The 21978-nt window shown below is 47.7% G+C and overlaps 1 protein-coding gene across 3 annotated transcripts in view; it reads right to left on the reverse strand.

Annotated features, from left to right (window-relative positions):
* The window catches only part of NOXO1 (NADPH oxidase organizer 1), a 60838-nt gene extending 39570 nt beyond the window's left edge, over positions 1–21268 (reverse strand). Inside the window, exons 1-3 of one of the 3 annotated variants that reach the window (XM_069647303.1) lie at positions 21041–21268; positions 6568–6648; positions 1510–1585 (exon numbers count right to left, since the gene is read on the reverse strand). In XM_069647303.1, coding sequence (XP_069503404.1) covers positions 1510–1585; positions 6568–6648; positions 21041–21118 — 235 coding nt within the window. In that variant the 5' untranslated portion in view covers positions 21119–21268. Of the gene's footprint in view, positions 1–1509; positions 1586–2309; positions 2382–6567; positions 6649–16896; positions 16996–21040 lie in introns of those variants that run through there. The other 2 variants (XM_069647304.1, XM_069647305.1) reach the window with 2 other exon arrangements.
* Positions 21269–21978: the final 710 nt, after the last annotated feature.

The raw sequence follows: 21978 nt of genomic DNA on the forward strand, positions 1-21978 counted from the left end.
CTTGCTGCGAAACTTCTGGGTTCAACTTCCAAATATCCAATACTCCCGGGTGGAAGAATGAGCAGACTGGCTTCCTGTCAGTGTTGAACCTGTCGTAACCTCCATCCAAGATGTGGGACTGGGCCCCAGCAGCACCACCGGTGAGTTACTTTGGACCACATGAAGGGGGACCCAACCATCAAGAAGCTCCAATGGTACAGAGCATGGGTGGCCTTCAGGAAGGTCTCTCGGCCTCTGCTTGCAACCTTCCGTCAAGATCCAAGAGCAACCTGAGTTAGGAGCAGTCGAAAGCTACTGGCCACACATTGAAAAACTCACCCGTTTGTGTGGAGGAGACAGGGCAGGGGGCGAGGGAATGCTCGCCGCACTATGGCAATAATGCGCAGGGCTAGCATACCTTGCACCAACCATGAAAGTCTTTCAAATAGTCGAGTAGTGACACAGAACAGCAATAAAAGATAAGAAATGTTGTTTATGGTTAAGAAAATAAGCAATTTCAACCATTTTTAACAAATCCACAATAAATACATTGGGCCTCATTACGAGGCTGGAGGTAGCCGTGCCGGTAGAACAAGCACGGCTGCCGCCGGTATCATTTTTTTTCGGCGCCCAGGAATGGGCAATAACCGGTCATTATCAATTACCGGTCATTATGCCTGCCGGGCCCCGGTAATTGCCCATTCCTGGGCACTGTAAAAAAATGCTCCCCAGTCCCATTGAGTCCCAGAGGGCTGAACGGGAATGCGCAGGACGGTAGCACCTGCACCACTCAGAATGGTGCCGGTGATTCCGGCATGCTCTGCTTGAGGGTGCCGGTACGCCCAAGTCGGGAAGGCATCCGCGAGCAGAACTCGTAGTTTGCCGGTCCGGTAACAACGGTACCGGTACCTTACCGGTACCGTTGTTACCAGACCAGCAAACCTATAATGAGGCCCATTGTGCTGGTATTAAGTGTGTTTACTAGGGATGTAGCAATGGGCCTCATTACGAGTTTGGCTGTAAATGGGCAGGTTTACCCCCAATTTGCTGGCAAAATGGTAGACTGCTACTGTGACTTGTGACTTTAGCATGGGATTGCGAGTGGTGGCACAGTGAAGTCGGTGGCCACTTTTGGAGCCGCTTGGGAATTTTTGAGAATAACTGCAAGCATTATTTCCGCTGCGGTAATTCGGGTGATTTTCGGCTGTGAAGTGGAGGATTTATCTCCAGCTGTTTGCTGGATGTACCGCCTCTACCTTACCACTGTATCTCGCAGTACAGAGGTGCGGCGATGCAGCAGCACATTGTCGAATTACAACCATGTCTAAAAGGAATATTGGCAAACATTAGCTTTTAAGATGGTGCGATTTTCCCATGTGATGCCACTGGATTCCAGCACACCTTTCTTGCAGTCACCCATTCCATACCTCGGCTAAGCACAAACGAATGCACTGCCGACCCAGTAACATGACTGCACAAATCCAAAACCAGATATTGAAAGAGTCAATGCCAAGGCGTTTGACCTCTTACCTTTGAACTTAGGAAGAACTCGTTCTGACCTCTTCAGGAAGCCGGCTTCAATGGGGAACCTCTTCCTAAGGTCTCTCTGAGAAGGACACAGGCATGGCAGGTGAATGACAGTCTGAATCCCCAGGACACATACATTGATTTGCTCGGTGACAGGTGAAAATATCAGAAATCAAGATGGTCTAAATAAGAGTGCAAAACGTTGACTAGTTCAGAAATATAATTATACATTGACAGACTTGTTTCACTAATGGGCGCTCGTGGGTGTAAGCCAGGGGAGTTGCCGCAGCGAAAGTGGGAGCACTGCTGTTCACTTTGAGGGGGGAAATGAAGCAATTCGCAAACGACAATATTTTACATTGATGTTACATTAAGTGAACGGTTGTCGATATTTTTGCTTTTTATAGAATCGGTCGATATTTGTGCAGGTTTTATTTTCTGGTTGATATTTCTTCCTGGTTGATTTGGTATAGGCTAGTTTGTCAAGGAACCATGGCTCCCCCGTTGTTTGTCTGTCCCCTAGCCCTTGCTGGCAAGTCCAAGCCACAGCCCCTGGCCTGTTGCTGCCTGCGCCTGATGCAGTTTACCTGATCCGCGCATCTGTAGGCAGGCTACCTGGGACCAGAACCTCCCAAAAACCCTGTGCGTGCGCCATGTGAGGACGGTCCGGATGCGTCTCGTATCGTGTGTGCACCGTTTGACAAGAGCTAGACCACAGTTCCTCCTGATTCTTGAGAATCGCTGTTGAGGACAGGCTGTGGGCGCATAGCATGTAAGTTAGGGGGCGCACGCTCACCACTAACCTAGTCATTGGTTGTGGTCACCAGCATGGATGGAGAACTGGGATCAGTCCTTCGCCTACGTCACAAACCTTAACACGCCTACAGTAACCAGCCTTAAAGGGGCCATCGCTGCAGACCTCCGTTTGGCTTCTCGGAATGTAAACATGAACAGAAACCGTCACACGTTTTCATTCATTGAAGAGCAGCGCTGTCTGGAATCTGACAGCATTGCTGTCCCCTGCGGTCAGACAAGAGATTGCAGGCCCAAGGAAAAGCTGCGCATTGCAGGGCGCATTTAGAAGCGCATCCCATTGGCAATCTGGGGCCAGATTACAGAAACTTTTCACCGGTGCAAGTGCAAAATTTGCACGGCATTAGCACTAGGGCAAAGTTTGCCCTATTTTAAAAAACACTTGGGCATATTAGAAAACTATCTCAACATGACAACTGCAGTTTGGCATGGTATAAGCACCAGGTGAAAAATTGGCATAGTGCAAAAAAGATACATTTCCGATGTGTTTTTTCACCAGAGCATACTTTGCCCTGGTACAATAATGGAGTGAAAATGTATCTTTTTTGCCCTGGTGCTTATACCATGACGAAATGCACTTGTCATGGTGCAATAGTTTCCTAATATGTCCCAGTGTTTTTAAAAGTAGGGCAAACTTTGCCCTAGTGCTAATACCGTGCAAACTTTGCACTTGCACCTGTGCAAAGTTTCTGTAATCTGGCCCCTGGATGCACCTTCAAGTGCGTACCCTGTTGCGACCTTCACCTCACAACGCCTGCAACGGCTGCGCCTTGACTCTCCAAAATATATCTGACACACGCACGCTCGCACACACACACGCACGCACACACACACGTGCATCACAGTTACCTTTCTTAAAGCAGGGCTGAACGCTTCGCCTACTTTGCATGCACCTGGGTGTGCAGCGCTCACACAGTCTACAGGGGAGTTGCTAGGTCTGGAAAAGACCCGGGCTAAGCTGATGTCGGAACTGTTGGGACTGGGGGCTAGCGAGTCTTTTGGCTGTAGCTCCTAAGATTCTATCCGGGGCTACAACCAAAAGATCAGGGGCTATAGCCCCCTTAGCCCCCCCCCCCCCCCCTAGCAACGCCCAGACACATCCAAACCTTTTCCCAATCAGGACAAGATTCTCAAGGGGAAAAGATTTGGGATTACCATTACTTAAAAGTTACCAATTGAGAGGAATCTCAGTTCCAAAGTTGTTATCCAACGGGCTCTCAATGTTATTGTCGTGCCACTTCTCCTTGGAATGAAAGGAGTGTGCCCCTGCACCCCCCGGGCCAGCTGTGTGGCTGTAACTGGGTCCTGCACCAAAACATAGACATTTAACTACACTGCTGGGCTACAGCGATGTCCCTGGGGGATTTTTAAAAGGGGGGGGGACTAATAAACCCAGAAGGAGCAGAATCCAACACTTGTGTGGGTGCCTTAGGGGACGAGCAGAACATTCAATATGCTCCCACATTGAGGGTAAGAAAGAACCTCCCTCGGCCGCCAGAGATAGCATCACCCGCAAAGGCCGCACTTCCATCTCTGGAGGAATTCTTGGGCGGGGCAAACCGTGTTTTGTGGTATTTATGTTTCTTGTAAGTGTTTCGGCAGATTCTGGTGTATACACGGCATTTATGGTAAAATGGAACTCCCCGAATGTTGTGCTGTTCGCGAGGGTCCGGGCGGCTGCTTCACTTCGCAGGATCAGCTGAAATTGTGGAGGCGTTATCATGCACTCTGGGGTGGTGGAGGCGAGTTCCTGCTTCTGGGCATTTGAATTCGAGGTGATTAGCGATGACAATTGTCATGTTTTGGGTGCCGTTTTGAAACTGATGCATAACAATCACAGCGTATTTGGCGAACTGAGATCTACTACAGTTAAGAGCCCTAAGGTAGAGCTACGGCTCGAAACACGCTCAAGAAACTGAGAATACATCGGAGGATTGACAGTACAACCATGTGTTGGACCTCATTATCGATGAATCTGAGGTTCATTGCAGGATTGTGGGAAATTCTTGCTGGAGCGCTGATTGAAACCTAGTCTTCCATTTTTGTCTTGCCCCCAGAATGTTAGTTTATCTTTCGTGTGAAGGCAACTGCTGATTAATAAAGGGAGTGTATTAAATGGGTTTGCAGCTGCCGATTGAACAGAGCACATTAATTAAATTGATTGACAATCACAGCTGCTCCTTGTGTAAACCAACTCCCAGTGCGCGCCCGGGACATATTTGCATGGCGGCTAATGATGTGCTGTTGTTCTATGATGTCACGTGCTTGCCACGCTGAGAGAACCCAGGGTCCAACTGACCCGGCCGGTGGGAGAAATCCCTATTTCGCAGGGATGATGGCCACCCGCATGAATAATGGGCAATATTTCATGGGAGTGACATCATCGCTGGGAAATATGGTGTCTGAAACCGCTGCTGTTTGTAAAATAAAAATAGCCAGACATCTGTTTGTGGCCCCCCAACATTAAATACTGTAAAGGCAAATGTTTAGCAGATTTTGCTGCAATTTGAACACGTGTCTTCCAATGCACAGACCCAGGCTCCCACTGGTTTATAGGTCAATAGGGCAATGCCCTAACCAAAAACACAAAATGCTAGTGTGGGCCAGTTCTTTTTGTCAAAATGGGCCACTTTTTTGGGTCAATGCAGGCCAGCTTGATGAGTTACTTCACTATGCAGCTGGTAGTTGTGACCAGTGTTGCTGAACACAATATTCTTTCAAATGCACACTTTGCATCACATTTGATCAAAAAACGTCCTCTTTGGTACTATTCAGCCTGTCGCAAAAGGAATGGTATGGCATTTTGTGACTGTGTTTAACAAAAAGTTTCCTAATAATACAATTCGAGATCCACCAAAGTGTGTGTTGCTGTTTACAATGTGTGGCAAATTAATGTCCACTTTTTTCTTTTAGTAAAAGTCTTTGTGACATGTCTAGTGGTCATTCTAATTTTTAAACTCTCTTTCGGAGGGTCCAAACATCACCCCGTGTGTTCCTTTTTATTCACATTCTATTGTCGTCATGACATGCACTCATGTTCTCGTCATGTTCACTTTTTCAGTAGATTCTATTGCACCTTTGTACTGTATGGCTTACTCAATTAAAAAAAAACAGATATACAAATATACAGTGAATGGATAGAAAACACCCAACATTAAGTGCGAACCCGGCTCATACTCTGGGTCACTTTTTCATTGGTGCCCGAGACAATATTATGCCCCAGTCAGACCCTGCACAGACCTAAGCAAATCACCAGCACCACAATTCCAGCTTATTTCAAACCATTGCTGCTGTGCATTGAAGTGCATGGCTGCATTTCTGCTGCACTGCGACTGCGCAAGGATCTGCCCCTAAGGGCCTCCATGCATTGTTTAGAGCGGCCTGTTCCCAGCAGGCTATGCATCCACCAGGGAAGAGTGGCTTCCTAAAAATCCCTGCGCTAAGGCTCTGTCACAGCGGGGACCAATGATATTCTGCCTGTGGCCCCTAAGCACTAGGGTGAACAGATTTAAAGGAAACAAAAACGGGACAGGCCATAGACATGGAAGTAGGACTAAAGTAAACACTAATGACACTGTAGTCCTACCTCTATGTCACTGGCCTGTTGCGGGGGGAGGAGGGGTAGGGGGGTGCTTACAGGCACACTCCTCTCATTGGAGGAGAGCGGCCGGGGAGGGGAAAGGGGAAGAAATGGGAGCCTGAAAACCATTCAAGCCCCCATTCATGCGCAGGAAGTGTCGCACCGGGCCGGATTTCAGGATTTTGAAATCAGGTCCTGGCAAAAACCGGGACCGTAGCCACTTACCCTTCTAAATCTGGACGGGGTTTATAAAATTTCATTATCTCCAGGGACCCCGGGACATAGGGCGATTTTCCGGGACTCTCCCACGAAAATCGGGACGTCTGGTCACCCAACTAAGCGCACAATGCACTATCTGCACACCCGGGCAAGGCTCACTCCAGTTTGGGTTCCTGAAAGGATTTTAAACTGCACCCCTTTAACCAGAGCTCTACCCGGTAATGGATGTCACAGCAACCACCATACAAACAATCCTTTACCACTCGCACAGGTGTCCAGTGCCTAGAGACCATGCATTTTCTACAGGCGCTGTATAAATGCAGCAACGGACTCACTGCCGTGTGATCTCCGTCTCACAGTCCATGCAGTGTTCCACAGTCTCTCCACGGTAGAAGCTGATACTTTTTTCCCCTTCTTATTTATTTTCTTTAATGTATTTTAATACTCACACTCAGTTTCTTGAACTCCTCGAAGGTCCTGTAGACGATGATATTGTTGCAGTCAGACCACAGCACTGACATCATGTACGTCTGCGGAGCAAATAACACAGTGTATTGAACAAGTTCTGCTAAGTACTAGTCCAGACAATCTACTCATATGCCAATATTAAAAAAATAAATCAAACCAAAATAGGCCACTGCAGGTTTCAGTCCATTTGAGAAAGCTCAAGTGTCTCCTGCAGAGCTGTGTTTGGACCTTAAGGGCTCGACTCATGGCATTCATGGAACTGTGCAAAGTGTATTTTTTTGCAGAGCAAAGTCAGTGCAAAGTTAATTTTGTACTGCAAAAATGACTTTGCACTGCAAAAATACACTTTGCACAGTTCCATGAATCAGGGTTTGTGTCGGCAGTGCAAAGTTCCTTTTCAGCAGTGCAAAGTCACTTTGAACTGTGCGAAAAATTCCACGAACCGGGCCCTTTATGTCAAAAATGTTCAGCATGGTAGCTCGAGAGATTTATGTGCCTGCTGTAGTAATCTCTTACTAGCAAACAGGACACAGCCCCTTCTTCAAAATAACAGAATACCTGTGGATCCACGCTCAATGCTCCAGGCCATCTTCCAAAATTAACAAAAATGGGCACTCCTAGCTATGGCACATGATGTTAAAACACATAAAACATAACTTCAAAGCGGCCCCTCTTCTTGCGACAGAAAGGTGGACCTTACGGTTTAACAAGACAAGGGTTTTCCTAATAGCAGCCCCTCACAACCCTCAGTTGACAGTCATGAATGAATGTGTCGGTATTGGCTTCTTTTATGAAAAGTTAGAGCCCAAGCCAGAGGCTTTATTCTTTGGAAGATGGTTGCCACGCAGGTTAGTGCTGCATCCCAAGCTGAAGGCGAGGAGGGCCTCTAATGTGGGCATTTCTCACCTAACACACAATAGAGCCCGATGTTAAGCAGGGACGGCGTGGGGGCCTTTCAACCATTTCAAATGAAAGGGGCCTCGAGCCTCAGGGGGGCCCACGGCAACTGCCCCATATTGCCGATCAGCTTTCTAATAACATGTTCCCTTATACAATACTTACATCCTGAGGCTTACAGTGTGTGCTTTGCAGCACTCGCCTTACAAGCTGCGTTTGCTGAAGTCCTTTCGGCCGTTAGTTCCATTAGGGAAAACTGAATTGTTATTACCTGGTTACCGTTCAACACTGTTTCCTCCCCATCTGACACTTGCTGACAAAGAAGGAATCCTTGCTATTCAGTGGACATTCAGTGTTTCTGCTCCCTGCTGCATCACCCTCTCGTGATAGTAGCCTCTTGCCTTTGTTTCCCGCACAGCCACCTTTCTATTGCCATGGGAGTCCTAGGTGACGGTGCCCGCCGGCCATCTTCCCCCTGTGAGTGCACCTTCCTGCTCCCTATCCCTAACCCGCCTGGCCTTCTATCTTCCCGCCCTTGGTGGTCAGTCAGGGGCCTGTGGCCTCGGATAGCTCAGGACTCGGAGCTCAGAGAAGAAACTGGAACCCAGAGTCAGACGAACCAGGAAATCAATGAGCAAAAAGAAGCGTTTCGCCCAGAGAGCGGGAACTAGAGGTCAAGTGGGGTTGTGTAGACAGACAGGTGAATAATTGTAAGCAGAGGAGGAAGGGGTATTAGGACAATGATCCTAAAGGAATGTGTGTAGCAGTTGAGCGAGCAGGCAGAAGCAAGGTATTATTGTTGTACGGCTCAGACCTTCATAATAAAACAATGTTTCACACACAAGAACTGTGAGGGTGCGTTCCCCAGGCAATGCCCATTGCATACTTTTGGGGAATGCATAGATGACCGTGTATTTATTTATTCTGATTTATTTAAAGCGCACGTCAGCCCGGGGGCATCGTGGCGCTGTTACATGAAGACATACATAATCTGGTTACAGTTGAAGGAAGATGGTTACAAAGCAATTTCCATTACAAGACACATTTCGTATCAGACGTATGCGAGCTAGTGTAGGTGAAGGAGGGATGAAGTTAGTTGAATAGAGTGGTTTTGAGGGATTTGCGAAAGGAATACAGCGATTCGGTGCTCTGTTCAATCGGCAGCTGCAAACCCATTTAATACACTGCTCTGAGTGAGTTGGGGAGGGCATTCAAGAGCTTAGGTGCTATGTGTGGGAAGCCAATGCCGCCGGCTTTTGCTCTTTTTACAGTGGGTACTCGGAGTTGGTTGGCGTGATGGCTTCTTCTGGGACGGATGGAAGAGTTCTTGGTTATGGTTTCTGATAAGTAGGGGGGTGCTGTGTGATTGATGCACTTGTGTGTGAGAGTGAGGATTTTAAACTTGATTCTTTCCTTGACTGGGAGCCAGTGGACAAATCTTCTGGCCTGTGAAATATGGTGAGTTTTGGGGATGTGTAGTGCAGCGCGGAGGGCATTATTTTGCACTATTTGGAGCCTGCTTAGGTTTTTTGTCGATGTGCCTGCCAGGAGGGCGTTGCAGTAGTCCAATCTGGCTCCTTTAGTAGCTCTGGCTACGGAGTGGCAGTTGGGCGTGGTAAGGTGGGGTTTTATGGCGTAAATGAGTTTGGTGGTCAGAGCAGAAGCTGAAGCGATGGCGCTGGTTTGTCTGGTCATTGAGAGTGTGGCGTCAATGTAGACTCCTAAGGTCTTGACGGCAGTGGAGACAGGTATGCTAATACTGTCGATGATCATGTGAGAATAATCGGGGCTGAGTTTAGTTAGTGTTTCGTTGGGGGCTAAGGGTGATGATTTCGGTTTTGTCTCCGTTTAGGCAGAGACCATTGATAGCCATCCAGGTTTGGATAATCGAGTAGATTTTGAGGAGGGCTTCTGAGTCTAGGTCATAGTCTCCGGAGAGGGGGAGGAGAACTTGCGTGTCATCTGCATAGTTTGTGTATGCTATGTTGAGGAAGTCCAATAAATCAAAGAGGGGTTTGGTGAATAGGTTGTAAAGGGTCGGTGCAGTGCAGGACCCTTGTGGGACACCACAATTTATAGTGGTGGGGGGGTCGCTGGCCAGGTAAGAGTACACTTTCATGGCCCTACCTTCAAGGAAGGATGTGATCCAAGTGGTTGCCTTGTGAGAGAAGTGTGCAGCATTGAAGAGGTGAGATGTGAGAATGCTGTGGTCGACCAGGTCAAATGCTGCATAGAGGTCGAGCAGCAGGAGGAGAGCAGGTTTGCCTGTGTCCATTATTTTGGTAATTTGATTCTTTAGATCTAGAAGGGCAGTTTCAGTCCCATGGCCTTTGCGGAAACCGGATTGTCTTTTGCCTAGGATGGTGTTGGTTTCCAGGTAGTGTTGGATTTGATTGTGTGCAGCTTTGTCTAGGATTTTGAGGAGAAAGGGGACGGTGGTGATGGGGCGATAGTTATTAGGGGAGGAAGGACCGAGAGAGGGTTTTTTCAGGAGCGGGCAAACGTCACAGCAGTGGCCTGGGGTGACACGTGCTACCACTGCAATCTGATTGGCCACCCCAGGTGCCACCTCATTATCCTAAACAATGATCATTAAACTTTAAACACAAGAATGTAAGACACTAATGTTAGTAATTAAAGCAGCTATGGGTAGTGGAGACAAATAGTAAATGAATGCTATTCAGAGGTCTATGTGTGTGTGCGCTGGCGCCAGCACCCTCTCGTACTTCATGCCACCCCTGCAAAAGTAAGTGACCCACTTGGGCCATCCCAGTCAAAAGAGTCTTGACACGCCACTGCGTAACGTGTACAGAATCCATCACTCGTGATATGACTACAGAGCTGGACAGAGCTGGAGAAAATAGAGGTATCAAATAAGAAAAGATGACAAAAAGCAATAAATGGATACACATGCTGTGCTAGAAGCTTCTACCAACATAGGGTTCAGTTTCCAGAGAGGTACGTAAGAATGTTGTACTAAGACTGAAATAAAGCTCCTGGGTGTTGGCAGATAATGAGTCCACGTCTGTCTAAGTTTAACTTCACCCTGTCCTGTGGGTTGAAAGGGTTTAGTTTCCTGGAAAGCCTGCTTGTGTAACAATACTTTTTAAAGAATTGTCACCGGTGAGCTGCCAAACTGCCCTGTGGCCTGTACAGAGCTGGGAGTCAGTGAATTCATCAGTACCGCTGAGCCAGTGTGCCTGGCCTGGCCTTGCTCTAAGGGCCAAAAACGAGCCGAGCCAGGGAAATGCCTGCATAAAACATGGCAGATTGTGCTGGGAAGGCATGTGATGAAGTCAGAGACTGGGCTCAAATCCCAGGTCCACCACCTAAACAAAGTGTGTGATGCTGGGCAAATCATTTAACCTCTCTATCTTACATGTCGAAATTGGGGGTCCCTGCAAGGGCTTCAGCTTGCATTTTATGTTATGAAAAAAGCCTCACTCATGGTCTACTTGAACTAGTATTGCTCAAGCCATGTATAGTATTAACCGTTCTCATATTGCCCACTACAGTTATTTTCTCTTGGAAACTGCTTCTATGTATTTTAATCATTTAAACTGCTGTTCAGAGTGGGGGAGGAAGAGGTGCGGCATACTCGGATGGGGACCATGGATGTGGGTGATGGTGGTGGGGCATGGATGTTGCTGATGGTTGTGGCATGGGCTGGGGTCTGAGGAAACAGTGCTCCATTTGGAAACATCTGCGTCATAGACTGAATGATAAAGTGGTGGGCTGGGGAACAAAGATGGGCTCACGGTGTTGGTGCGGGGAAGGAGTTAGGGCGCAGGAAACACACCATTGTAGGGTGCATTTACAGGCCCTAAACAGAAATCCCTGCCACCTGAAACGCTGCATTAAACATTGCCACCAAAAAATGGCTGTACTTTGCTTTCACTGGCACATGTGTGGCAAGCATTTGAGCACTGCAACCCAAAGACAGCCCTGCGTTTGCTTCTATTCTATCTGGATGACCAACAGTGAAAACATTGCACCAAGAACAGCTCTACAATTGTGTTTATTCCATGTGAATGACAAAAATGTAAACATTTCACCAAGAACAGCCCTGCGTTTGCTTTATTCAATCTGAATGACAAAAAGTTAAACATTTCACCAAAAACGGCCCTTCGTTGCTTGTGTTTCATTTGAATGAAAAAAGTTATGCACTACATCCAAAAACGGCCGTGTCTTATTCTTAATTCACATGAGGGGCAAGGATTTCAACATTGCAACCCGAAATGGCTTTTGTTTTCCCTTTCATGTGAACAGCAGAGCTCCAAACATTGCAAATAAAAAATGGCTTGGCTTTTTCTTTTATCCAGTGTCAAATCAAAGAACCCTGTGCAGGGGGCCTAGCCCTCTGTGTCAATCGACCAACAGCAAATGCAAACTCATGCAAAAAGGACAAATTAAAGAATCCCATGACCTACAGAACAGCATTTCAAATGTTTGATGAAATAGGGCTTGCACAGGTGTGAAAAAGAAAAAAATGACTTCAAAAGCTACTGTGAAAGGATAGCTTTGCTTGCAGAGAAATGTCAGTGAAAGATGTTGTGGGTGGGGTGTTGACTTAAGCCATGTATATTATGTTTTCCCCCACAAGACTTAAATCACCTTGGAAGAGGCTCAGAAAACTGGAAAAAAACAGTTTTTGGGCTCAGGTACCTCTCAATTGAAAGCCTTGCCTCCCACTGAAAGTCGCACCTATAAGTGAACTATTCTGCAATGACATCTGATGTGACTGAGGGCATTATAATTCCCGGCTCTGCCAGACTGAAAGGCAGTACTATTAGGGAAGACAAAGAAAGTAAGTGTGGCTAGAGCAAGAAGTGTGAGTACCTCCTGCACCCACTACCAAGGACAAACTTCAAAGGGTGTAATAGAAATCTCTGGTCACCGGCTGAGCCAGGGGGAGACAGTTGGCTGTGGGGGATGAAGCAACACCCTCCCATATGTTACAGATCCTCCAAATTGACATTAAAGGATTGATTCATTTTAGGCATTTTTCGCAGCACTCAGAATAAGAAGTAATTTCGTTTTCTGCTATTTTTCCATGTGAGTTCCAGGGAGTTCTTAAGAGGCTAGGTGCATGTTTCTAGGACTTTCTGGACTGAAATGAATGGCCATTAAAGACTCGTTTCTGGCTAATTTGAAAATGGGACAAATATGAACATTGGTGGAAAGATGGGAAATGAGATTATGAACATGTTTAATCATTTGCAGGGTTATACTGTTATGCATTTCATTAAAAGGACAAAATGTACCAAATGGCCATGCTACCTTGCACGAAGTTGGCAATTGGCTTGCCTAATTCCCTATTACCCACTGAAACCGCATATCTATTTCTTATGGCGATGGCTAGTATAAGGTTGAAGTTATGATACATAACTCAGTTTTGCTAAAAAGTTGACCTGAGAACAAATAACTGTCATAAATGCCAAACGGACAGATGATGCTCTCTCCCCTTGAACCAATAAGGCCAGGGGGGCGGAGAGAGGAATGGTGAACTGCCCTATCCGGGGGGAGGGGTAATTATAGAGTACTGCCCCTAGGTCATTTGGGCTATATAAGGGGGGACTGTACTAGGTTGAGGGACAGACAGGCACACACACACACAAGAATCCAGGGAGACAGGAGAAGGAGGACGGAGAGGAGGCAGCTGAACAATACCAAGGCAGAGGGAAGAGACCAGACCCCTTGTCTAGCTGTCCAGAGTGTCCTGAGATCCAGCTGGCTGTCCAGAATCCCATCCAGGATAGCACAGTGAACAGATCCCTTGCTCTAGCTGGCCAGAATGTCCTGAGATCCAGCTGGCTTTCCAGAATCCCAGACCAAGGCTTACTGTCTAAGTAGCCAATAACCCCATCCCAAAATTGCATAAATATTTCCTTTAATAGCATTTAACCCATTGAAATCCCATTGGAAATCCCATTGAAAGTCCCAAATTTCCAGTATAATTCATTCACCTTCCCATAGAAGAATCTGTATTAGCCCGTGTATGTTAGCGTATTCCTTTCATGTATCTCCCAGTAGGCTGTATAGCTCCTTAGCATTATTTTGAAGTACACCAATTAATTCCCCATTGAAATCCACGGTACAAATTGGTTAAAATTCAAAATTAACCCCCTTGTCCCGAGTGTCTTTTTTAAATAATTATAGTAATTTAAGTATAGCCTCAAAAGAATTACCCTCCGTGCAACTGAAAACCGAATTTGCCCGTGTATTGTGTACATCAACCCACAAATTCCCAATTTGCTCTGTCCTATTAAAACCCGAACTGTAGTCCCATTGAGAGCAACCTCTTTTGTCTAGAATCTTATCTGTTATCTGCCTCTGTCCTTGAAAACCGATTTTGAAATCTAAACCTCTTCCTTAGCTGCCTGTCATTGTAAATCCTGTGTAAAACGAATTTCCATTTGCTGTTTGTAGTTTTCTTTTGCATTTGCTTTGTCCCCAGAATCGATTTTCCTACCTTGTTTACACGTTGCCCTCGTGTGCTGATTATTAGTATCTAAGCTTCCCTATCTACTCAATTGTAGCACCACAAAATTTCCTTTCATTCTTTGTGAAGCCATGGGAGTAATAATCAAAATCTGATTTTGCGGTTTTGCTCCAAAAACGGGGTTTCACTTTCTTTTCCGGTTTCCCATCTTGGGGTGGTGGGCTTTATTCTAAATCCAATTTTCTCTCTCTATCCTTACTCCTTGCCACTGCCTTCCATTCAAAAGGAATTAAGTTAGCTGATGTTTTTGGGGGGACTGTTGCAGGGGGGAGTGCTAACCCTTGACGCTATCACTTGATTCAAAACTGTTCTTTTTCCTGTTTTGCCATTAAAGATCTGTTTAAACTGTGACAGGATTTCTGAATCAATTGTTCTGTAGGAATCATTGCATTTGTTTTGGCACAACATCAGTGGCTGTTGTAAAATTGTTTGATTTTCCTTTTTTATTCAAACATAAATTCATAAATATCTGCTTGATACACACCTGTCCATTGTGACACAGGGGGCCTCATTATAAGCATGGCGGTCGGGGAACTACGGTACTGGTAAGCATGCCGGTACCGTAGTTCCCGGACTGCCATACTACGAGCTGTGCTTGCGGACGCCTGTCAGCCCGCCAGATCTGACCTGGCGGGCAGCGTGGCATCCGCGAGCACAGCACATCGGATGCACCGGCACCATTCTAAATGGTGCCGGTGCATTCGACGTCCCATTCCCATTCAGCCCTATGGGGCCGAATGGGGATGGGGAGTCCCTTATGGCCAGCACCCGCAAATGGGCAATTACCGGGTCTGCCGAACTCGGCATGACCCGGTTCTTGCCCATTCGCGGGTGCTGTTAAAAATGCAACTCCGGCGGCAGCCGTGGCAGTTTTGCCAGCACGGCTACCATCGGAGCGGTAATGAGGCTCAGGGTGTTTGTGGAGGTTGGCTGTGAGACGGGTTGGAGGCCTACTCAAATGAATCCGTGGTTTATTAAAAATAAAAAGCACTTTATTGTACGCTGCATTCATTGTCAGGGAAGGAGTCCCTGGCTGGAGTGTTCCGTATTCTAAACCGTGACACGATGGTGGGGCTGTGATACGGCAGGAATGGGCATGATGACAGCACAATGTTCAAATGGCTCTGGGGTGAACAGGGGCAATGCAGAAGATTGAGACTGGATGCAGAGGGTAGCATGGTGGGGGATGGTTGAATGCTGGGTAAGACAGCAAGCAAACTATCCTCGTAAACTGGTCTCAAAATGCCACCGCCTACGCACTTCCACAAAGACACACTCCACTGAACCAGGAAATGATCAGGCAATCCTGAGTTATGTTGTGAGTGGTGGACAGGAAGCAGGAAGTCAGAAAGCAGTACGTTGTGAGGACAGGAAACAGGAAGTCAGAAAGCAACACGTTGTGAGGGCAGGAAACAAGTTAGATAGAAGCCCGCACATAATGGGCACATTGCATATGCCTGCCCTCAACTTTTTCCACAGCAAACCTTTCCTCAACCAATCTGTAGGGCAGCCAAAGTGCAGCTAATTGGTGAGCCTGTGCCCATAAGAGAGTGGGTAGGCAATAGACCCTGTTTCAACCCTGTTTCAACACGGGCTGGTCCATACTTTGCCAGACAAACTCTTGGCTCGTGTTTGTTATAATATGGACAAACACTAACAGTTAACAAAAATATAAAATAACAAACACTTCTTTAGATCCTGCAGTCTGCTCCTCTGATACCTTACAATAACTGTCAGAACCCCACTAGCCCATGCAAAGCTTATGCGTGTCCCCTCGTCTTCCCTGTACCGACAGGGCACCCTCAGTGCAATGGCAACATTCCTGCAGGACACATGTGGTGACAATGTATTTCTCCAAATACCAGGCAGTCCCCGCCTTAGTGAGGACCAAGCCTCGGTCGCTGTTGCTCTCAGCACTCCTTCACCCTTCCATTTCAAGATATCTGTATTTCTTTTCCCTGTGGTCGCACTCTTTTCAGCAACGGCTGACATGGCTCTAGCTAACAGGGAGCATGACATATTTTAGGGGAGGATGGAGTATGAAAAGGAAGGCGTTCAGAGGGGCTGCAGAAACCACACCTCACCCACATGGAGCACTGACAACAGCTGTCAGTTTGGATTCCTGCACCAAGGGGCTCTCTGCCTACACATCTCCCTGCATAACAGGGCAAAAGAAGCATTCACTGCCACACTTTCCATTCAATGCAATGCAGTAACACTTTAACGGCATGACTGGCAGTTGAACAAATCGTTTTTCGAATTCGGATGATCTTGATAAGCATTAGAAGTTATGCGATTGCTGCCAAAACTGTGAAATTACGAACTAGAGAGCACCCTGTTCTTCCAAGCTCCCCTCCCCCTGCACTACTGACGTGTTATTCTACTTCTTTGCAGTCACTGTCATTTTGTGGTCCTACTTCTATGTTCATCGCCTATCCTCATTTTTGATTATGACATTTCTGCTCACACTGCAGTGCTTATACAGCCTTGGCTTCCCCCTCAACTCCTTTCCAAAAGTCAGCAAAGCTCCTCACCTTACATCCCAGATCTCAAACAATTATTAAAACACAACCAGGCTCTCTGGACAGATGCTAGATCAGTCTATGATATGCTGGGTGCAGCTAGTTTTATATAATGGTTAGATGAGACCACTATTAAGTCATGTGGATACTGTGGCTGGGCAGCAAACACGGCTTGGGTGTATTACTGTTCATTCGCACCTGGGGAAGGACCTTGGCCAATCAGGTGACTGGAACAGCAGGCGAGAATATGCATTCTCTACCTGCTGTTCCAGCCACCAGAGGCCCTTCCCCGGGTGGCGCTATTGTTTTTTTTATATTGCCTCCTCACTTCCCCACCCCCAAACCAAACCCAAACCCCCCCGCCCCCGCCTCTCTCTCTCTCCCCTTACCTGCAGGACTGGAGCTTTATGCTCTGGTCTGCTGCACTTGCCGCTCTGGCCGCCATTGAAATGGAAAAGGGAGTTGGTCCCTTTTCCCTATGGCGGCGGCCATCTTTGCTTCATTTTTTTTCCTGTGGAGATTGGCCATGTCCGCAACCTCTGCCGGGGCGTGAAAGCCATGTTAAGTCATCTTCGTTCATTCAGCTTTACTACTGCTGCAATCACCAACATGATACTCAGCAATCTAACAGCACTACTGCTTACTTCCCTTTCCACTCATGCATCTGACTCCTTAACAAATAGCCCTTTTAAATGCTTAGAATTAACATTATGTTTGCAAGGATATTTTTACAAAAAATGCTATTCCTTGCCATTTTTTAGAAAAATGATATTCCTTGGCACAAAACACGCACATCCTCATTGTAGATGGTGCAGATACAGGCGGCAAAAAAAAATCCTTGAGTGCCTTTGTGCGCATGCACGCCATTCTGCTAAGAGCGGCAGCAGGAATTCCCTTGATGTGTGGGAACCTCATGAGGATGACACACACAGCATTTCCTGGGCAGGGTTCATGCATCAAGCAGGGACTCCTCACGCCGGTACCTGGCCGCAGCATTCTGATCGTTGAGGACCAGCATGCTGCCATGGCACTGTGCCCGCTTCTACTGCACCAGGAAAAGAAGGTGCAGTCCATTGGATTCAATGGAGCAAGTACAGATGAAATGTACTATAGAAAGCAAGCACATAGCTAAGGGATGGTATAGCCCATTCCTGGAGTGAAAAATCCACCACACGTTTTCAGTATATCCACACAAAATATATTTGAATACGTGTTCACGGAGTTCGAAAATATTCAGTTGGAGGTCCCTACATCATCTTCTGAGTCGCTTACAGAGGTCAAAGTGGGAGGGAACTAAAGGGAACGACATACCCTCACTTCTCATGGAAATCTGTCATCATTCCTTTACTTTAAGTGACCTGGAGTACAAGGCCACCTTTCTTTTAATTGTGTTTAACTTTCCCCCTGTAGAGGATGCGCACCTAGACCCTGCAAGTAACAATCAAATGTGACATGTCATCACATCATCTCGCAGGTGCTGGATTGGCTTTATTTCAATAGAATGATTGCGACATAAAGCCCATTCTCATGCAGTCATAAACCCCAGCTCAGCAGAGATCTGCAAATTGCTGTAGGCACAGTGGTGTTTGCAGATAATAGGAGGGGTGTGTCGCATCACAGGTTTTGCTGAGCCGTAATTCCCTATTCGGGTATTTTTGGCACGGCTACCATCAGCGTTATTACCGCGCGGTAATTGCACCAAAAATCAACACATTTGCAGCACATTTACCCCCAGCAAAGAGCTGGGGGTAAATCCTGCCAAACCCGTGATTTGGCGGACCCCTAAATGCGGGAGTAATAGTGTTACTGCCGCATTTAAGGGTTACTGCCAAACTCGTGATGAAGCCGAAATGAGCCACACGTACCATAGCGCCACCCATTGGTCACCTTGGAAGTTCAGAGCCACCTAGCAATTCACAGAGAGTATGTAAATTAGCTGAAAAGTACTCTTTTCCCCCAGAAACTGTCTTTGTCTTATAGGGCAACTCTATTTTCCACTTAGGTATGGCAACATAAGTCAGGCACCTGTAATGGGTGCAGAAAAGCACGTATGCAGTTCGTGCAGAGAGGAATAGTCTGACATCCTTGTGATGGGGGATTTGGTTATGCAATGTGTTGGTAGAATAGGCATTTTATCTTACAAGCCTCACCTGCTGTAGCGCCCGCCTCCCAGTAGCCAAATAAATACGGGCTATTCCCCCTCCTTGCCCACAGACTTGGGGGGGGGGCATGACTCAGACAATCATCCCTTTCATGGTAACTGGAAAGTAATACCTTCACTGTGCAACCTACTCTAACCCATACCTACATCTCCCTGTTGTTAAACCCCACCCCTATGTCAGACTAATCATGTTCACCTTATCTGTACTTGACTTGTATGTGCTTGAGCGCCTCAATGCCTCCGGGCTGTATGTGCGCGTTACAAATGAAATGAATAAATAAATAAATAATATGATACTGGGTTTGGCTTTCATAGAGTGAGGCTCCGGGGACCATCAGCCGGGTTAGTACAACTCTGTGGGTGGACGCCTTAAACATCCTTTCAATAAACTGCTTCACCTTGAGTTATGCCAGACCCTTAAAGCCAGTGCCAATGGTGGCTGGTATCCTGAACAGATGCCATTAAACAGCGGGCACTGCCCTTCAAACCTGGGAGAGGGGCGGCAGCCTTATCCCACAGGTTGCTAGGTTACACGGTGCACTCCCTCTGGTGCCTAAACTTAATCTCTCCACCACTTATCTCAGGCTTGCGCTCCCCATGACCAGGCTTAAACCCTATACCAAAACCATCCTCCCCTAGCGCCCTAACCATCCCAAGGTCCTCAAACACCACCGAGCCACTTGCTCACATCCCATAATCCAGTATGTGCTCACACTCCCCAGTCCATCCTCAAACCCTGATCCGACCCTCAACTAACTCCATGTGCACACTCTCAGACCTCCTGTCTAGACACTGTAATCCAGTACCAAAGAGCACTGGCCACACACTCCATCGCGGTCTCACTTGATTCCAGGGTAGAAACTGCCAGTCCCGTTGCCAGCCCCAGATCCCACGGTCACCCCTCCTAACGCCTTGAGGCCCTGGCAGCCCAGCCGCATGGCCGGAGGTTCTTCTAGGTGGGAATAGGACCCCTCCATGTCCCTGGTGCATGTTGCCCACTGCCCCTTCACATCTGTCTGACTCGCCCACTCCAGTGAAGATTCCTGTGAAGGCCATCCTGCCCAGGGCCCGACTCTGCCCCCTGGAACTGGTTACTTTGTGTGTTATTGTTTGTCAGAATGTCATCCTGCTGCTTCACTAAAAACAAATAAAGCATTTGCAATCCCACTAACCCTGGTTAACCCCCATGAAATGACCCGTCCCAATTCCACGGTCACCCCACTATTCTGGTTCTCAGAAGCCCAATCGAATTATTTCCAGCCAAATCCTACTACATATCTTCTCCACACATTTAAGTTCCTGAGCTAGCGCTTCACCGCCTTCACACAGGGTAGGGGCGCTATACAATTTAACATAGCACTACAAAGTTGGACTGCCCATGTCTCACTCGTTTCAGTGACAAAAGCTCAATCCCCGAATCGTAGCGCATTTCTTGTGTCCCTTTCTAGTTTCAGTTCCTATGGTTTGCTGTCATTGCTCTAGTCCTTGTAGTAGGGCGAGTAGGCGTCCCGGTTTTGCAAGGACTGTCCCGGAATTGGGCCCTCTGTCCCGAGAGGTTTTTATAATTAAACACCCCGTCCCGATGTTCGGGAAAGGGAGAGTGAACACTGATATTTTCAGGCCGAGTGGGCATTATAATTACACTGAAGGCACATGATCGTATTAGTGTAGTTTTGCACCAGCCTCTTGGGTAACAGACACCCGAGTGCAGCACGGGTCTGGCTGCACGGCGTAGACATACATGCCCGTAATAGCAGCCAGACACACATCTCGTGTATTTTTGTCATGCATATTAGTAGCCAAATTGAAAGCCCATTAGTGAGGGAGGTGGGGGGTGTCAGGCGGAGCCTGGGATGGGAGAATGGGTGACGACCTGGGGATGAAGTTCGGGGGGGGCGGCATTAGGAGGTGGGGCGTAGTCCTACTTTTACGTTTGTGGACGTCCCGGTTTTTTATTTTTAAACTCTGGTCACCCCACTTTAAAGTCTATGCAGTGCTTCCCTGGCTCCAGCACCTGTACACTGTCGATTCACCCCCCCACCCCCCACGGCTCCCCATGTAGTTTGAAAAAAATTACCTTTGCGTGCCCCCCTGGGTTGGCCTGTGCTTTATTTTTAGTATTGTGTGTCTTTGTCGCGCCTTGATGGCTGCCGGGTTTTCCCGCGTTTAATAAATAAATAAATAAATAAATAAATACATCCCCAGCGCAGCTCTTTCTCCAGTGCCTACAATCGGATTCATTTTCTGGGCTATAAGTGTGACAGGACGGCATCACACCTGTGAGCCCGTTGCCCAGACCCCGTCTTTACACGGCTATTTTAGCCCCGGTTGCCCTCACAGCTGAAACGCGTCTCTGTGGTCAGATGTGGTACCTTCTGCCTTCCGTGCTGTATTAAGCCGATGCCCTTGGTGTCCACCGGGTACCTGCTGCGCCCTCTGCCGGGGTCCATGATCTCCCGAGGCGGTAGCACTCCGGACACAGCCGGTTCGGTAATCAGCGCGCTCTATCCTGAGGTGTCTGCGCAGAGTCTGACCAAGGTCTCAGGAGCACTCTTCGGGTGATGCGGGGATGCAGCGGTGCCCAGAGGTCGTCGCGCAGTGCTGGCCACCTCTCCGGGCACCTGCAGCTGAAAGGTGCAGGAGGAGCACCTGTCACTCGGTCTCGGCCAATCAGAGCCCTCCCATGGGCCTTTCCGTTCCCCAGCTCCGGAGTTAGTACAGGGGCGAAGTTCCGAACGGGTGTCATTAAAATGGCACAGATTGTGCAACGGCAGCGGGAGGAGGCCGGGCAGAGGAGGAAGCGGGAGCAGGAATGCGGAGCGCGTTTTCCGGAAGCAAAGCCATCCTCTCCGGCGGAGCCTTAGAGTCCAGGACCCTGTCATTCCGCGCACCCCAATGTACTTCCCCTGCTTTAAAGTGGGACTCCTTCAACCCATATTTGTTGGCCGTGTGTTTATAGGGGCCGCAGAGCGTATAAGTCCCGAAAAAAACACAGGCGTTCAAGCAAATGAGCTCAAGAGGTTACGCATTACCCTAATATTTCTAAGTGCGCCCCACAGAGCTCCTTTTGAAACACAACGCCTTTGAGGAAACGCGTCCTGCCCGAGAAAGCCCCAGGCTCAGATTAAACTCTAGCCTCGTTCCCCTTTTGATGAACGCACTCACATACCCGGGAACCGATTACATTTTAAGGACTTGTAACGGTTTGCGGTTCCCATTCCAACTCGCCCCCCTCGCCTCCTGATCAATGTACCCCCCCCCAAACCCTCAAATTACACAGAACAATTTAGACTACAACTCAAAGGTCATG

The sequence above is a fragment of the Ambystoma mexicanum genome, chromosome 2q (assembly GCF_040938575.1).
Source record: "Ambystoma mexicanum isolate Mex_15411 chromosome 2q, UKY_AmexF1_1, whole genome shotgun sequence".
Taxonomy (NCBI): domain Eukaryota; kingdom Metazoa; phylum Chordata; class Amphibia; order Caudata; family Ambystomatidae; genus Ambystoma; species Ambystoma mexicanum.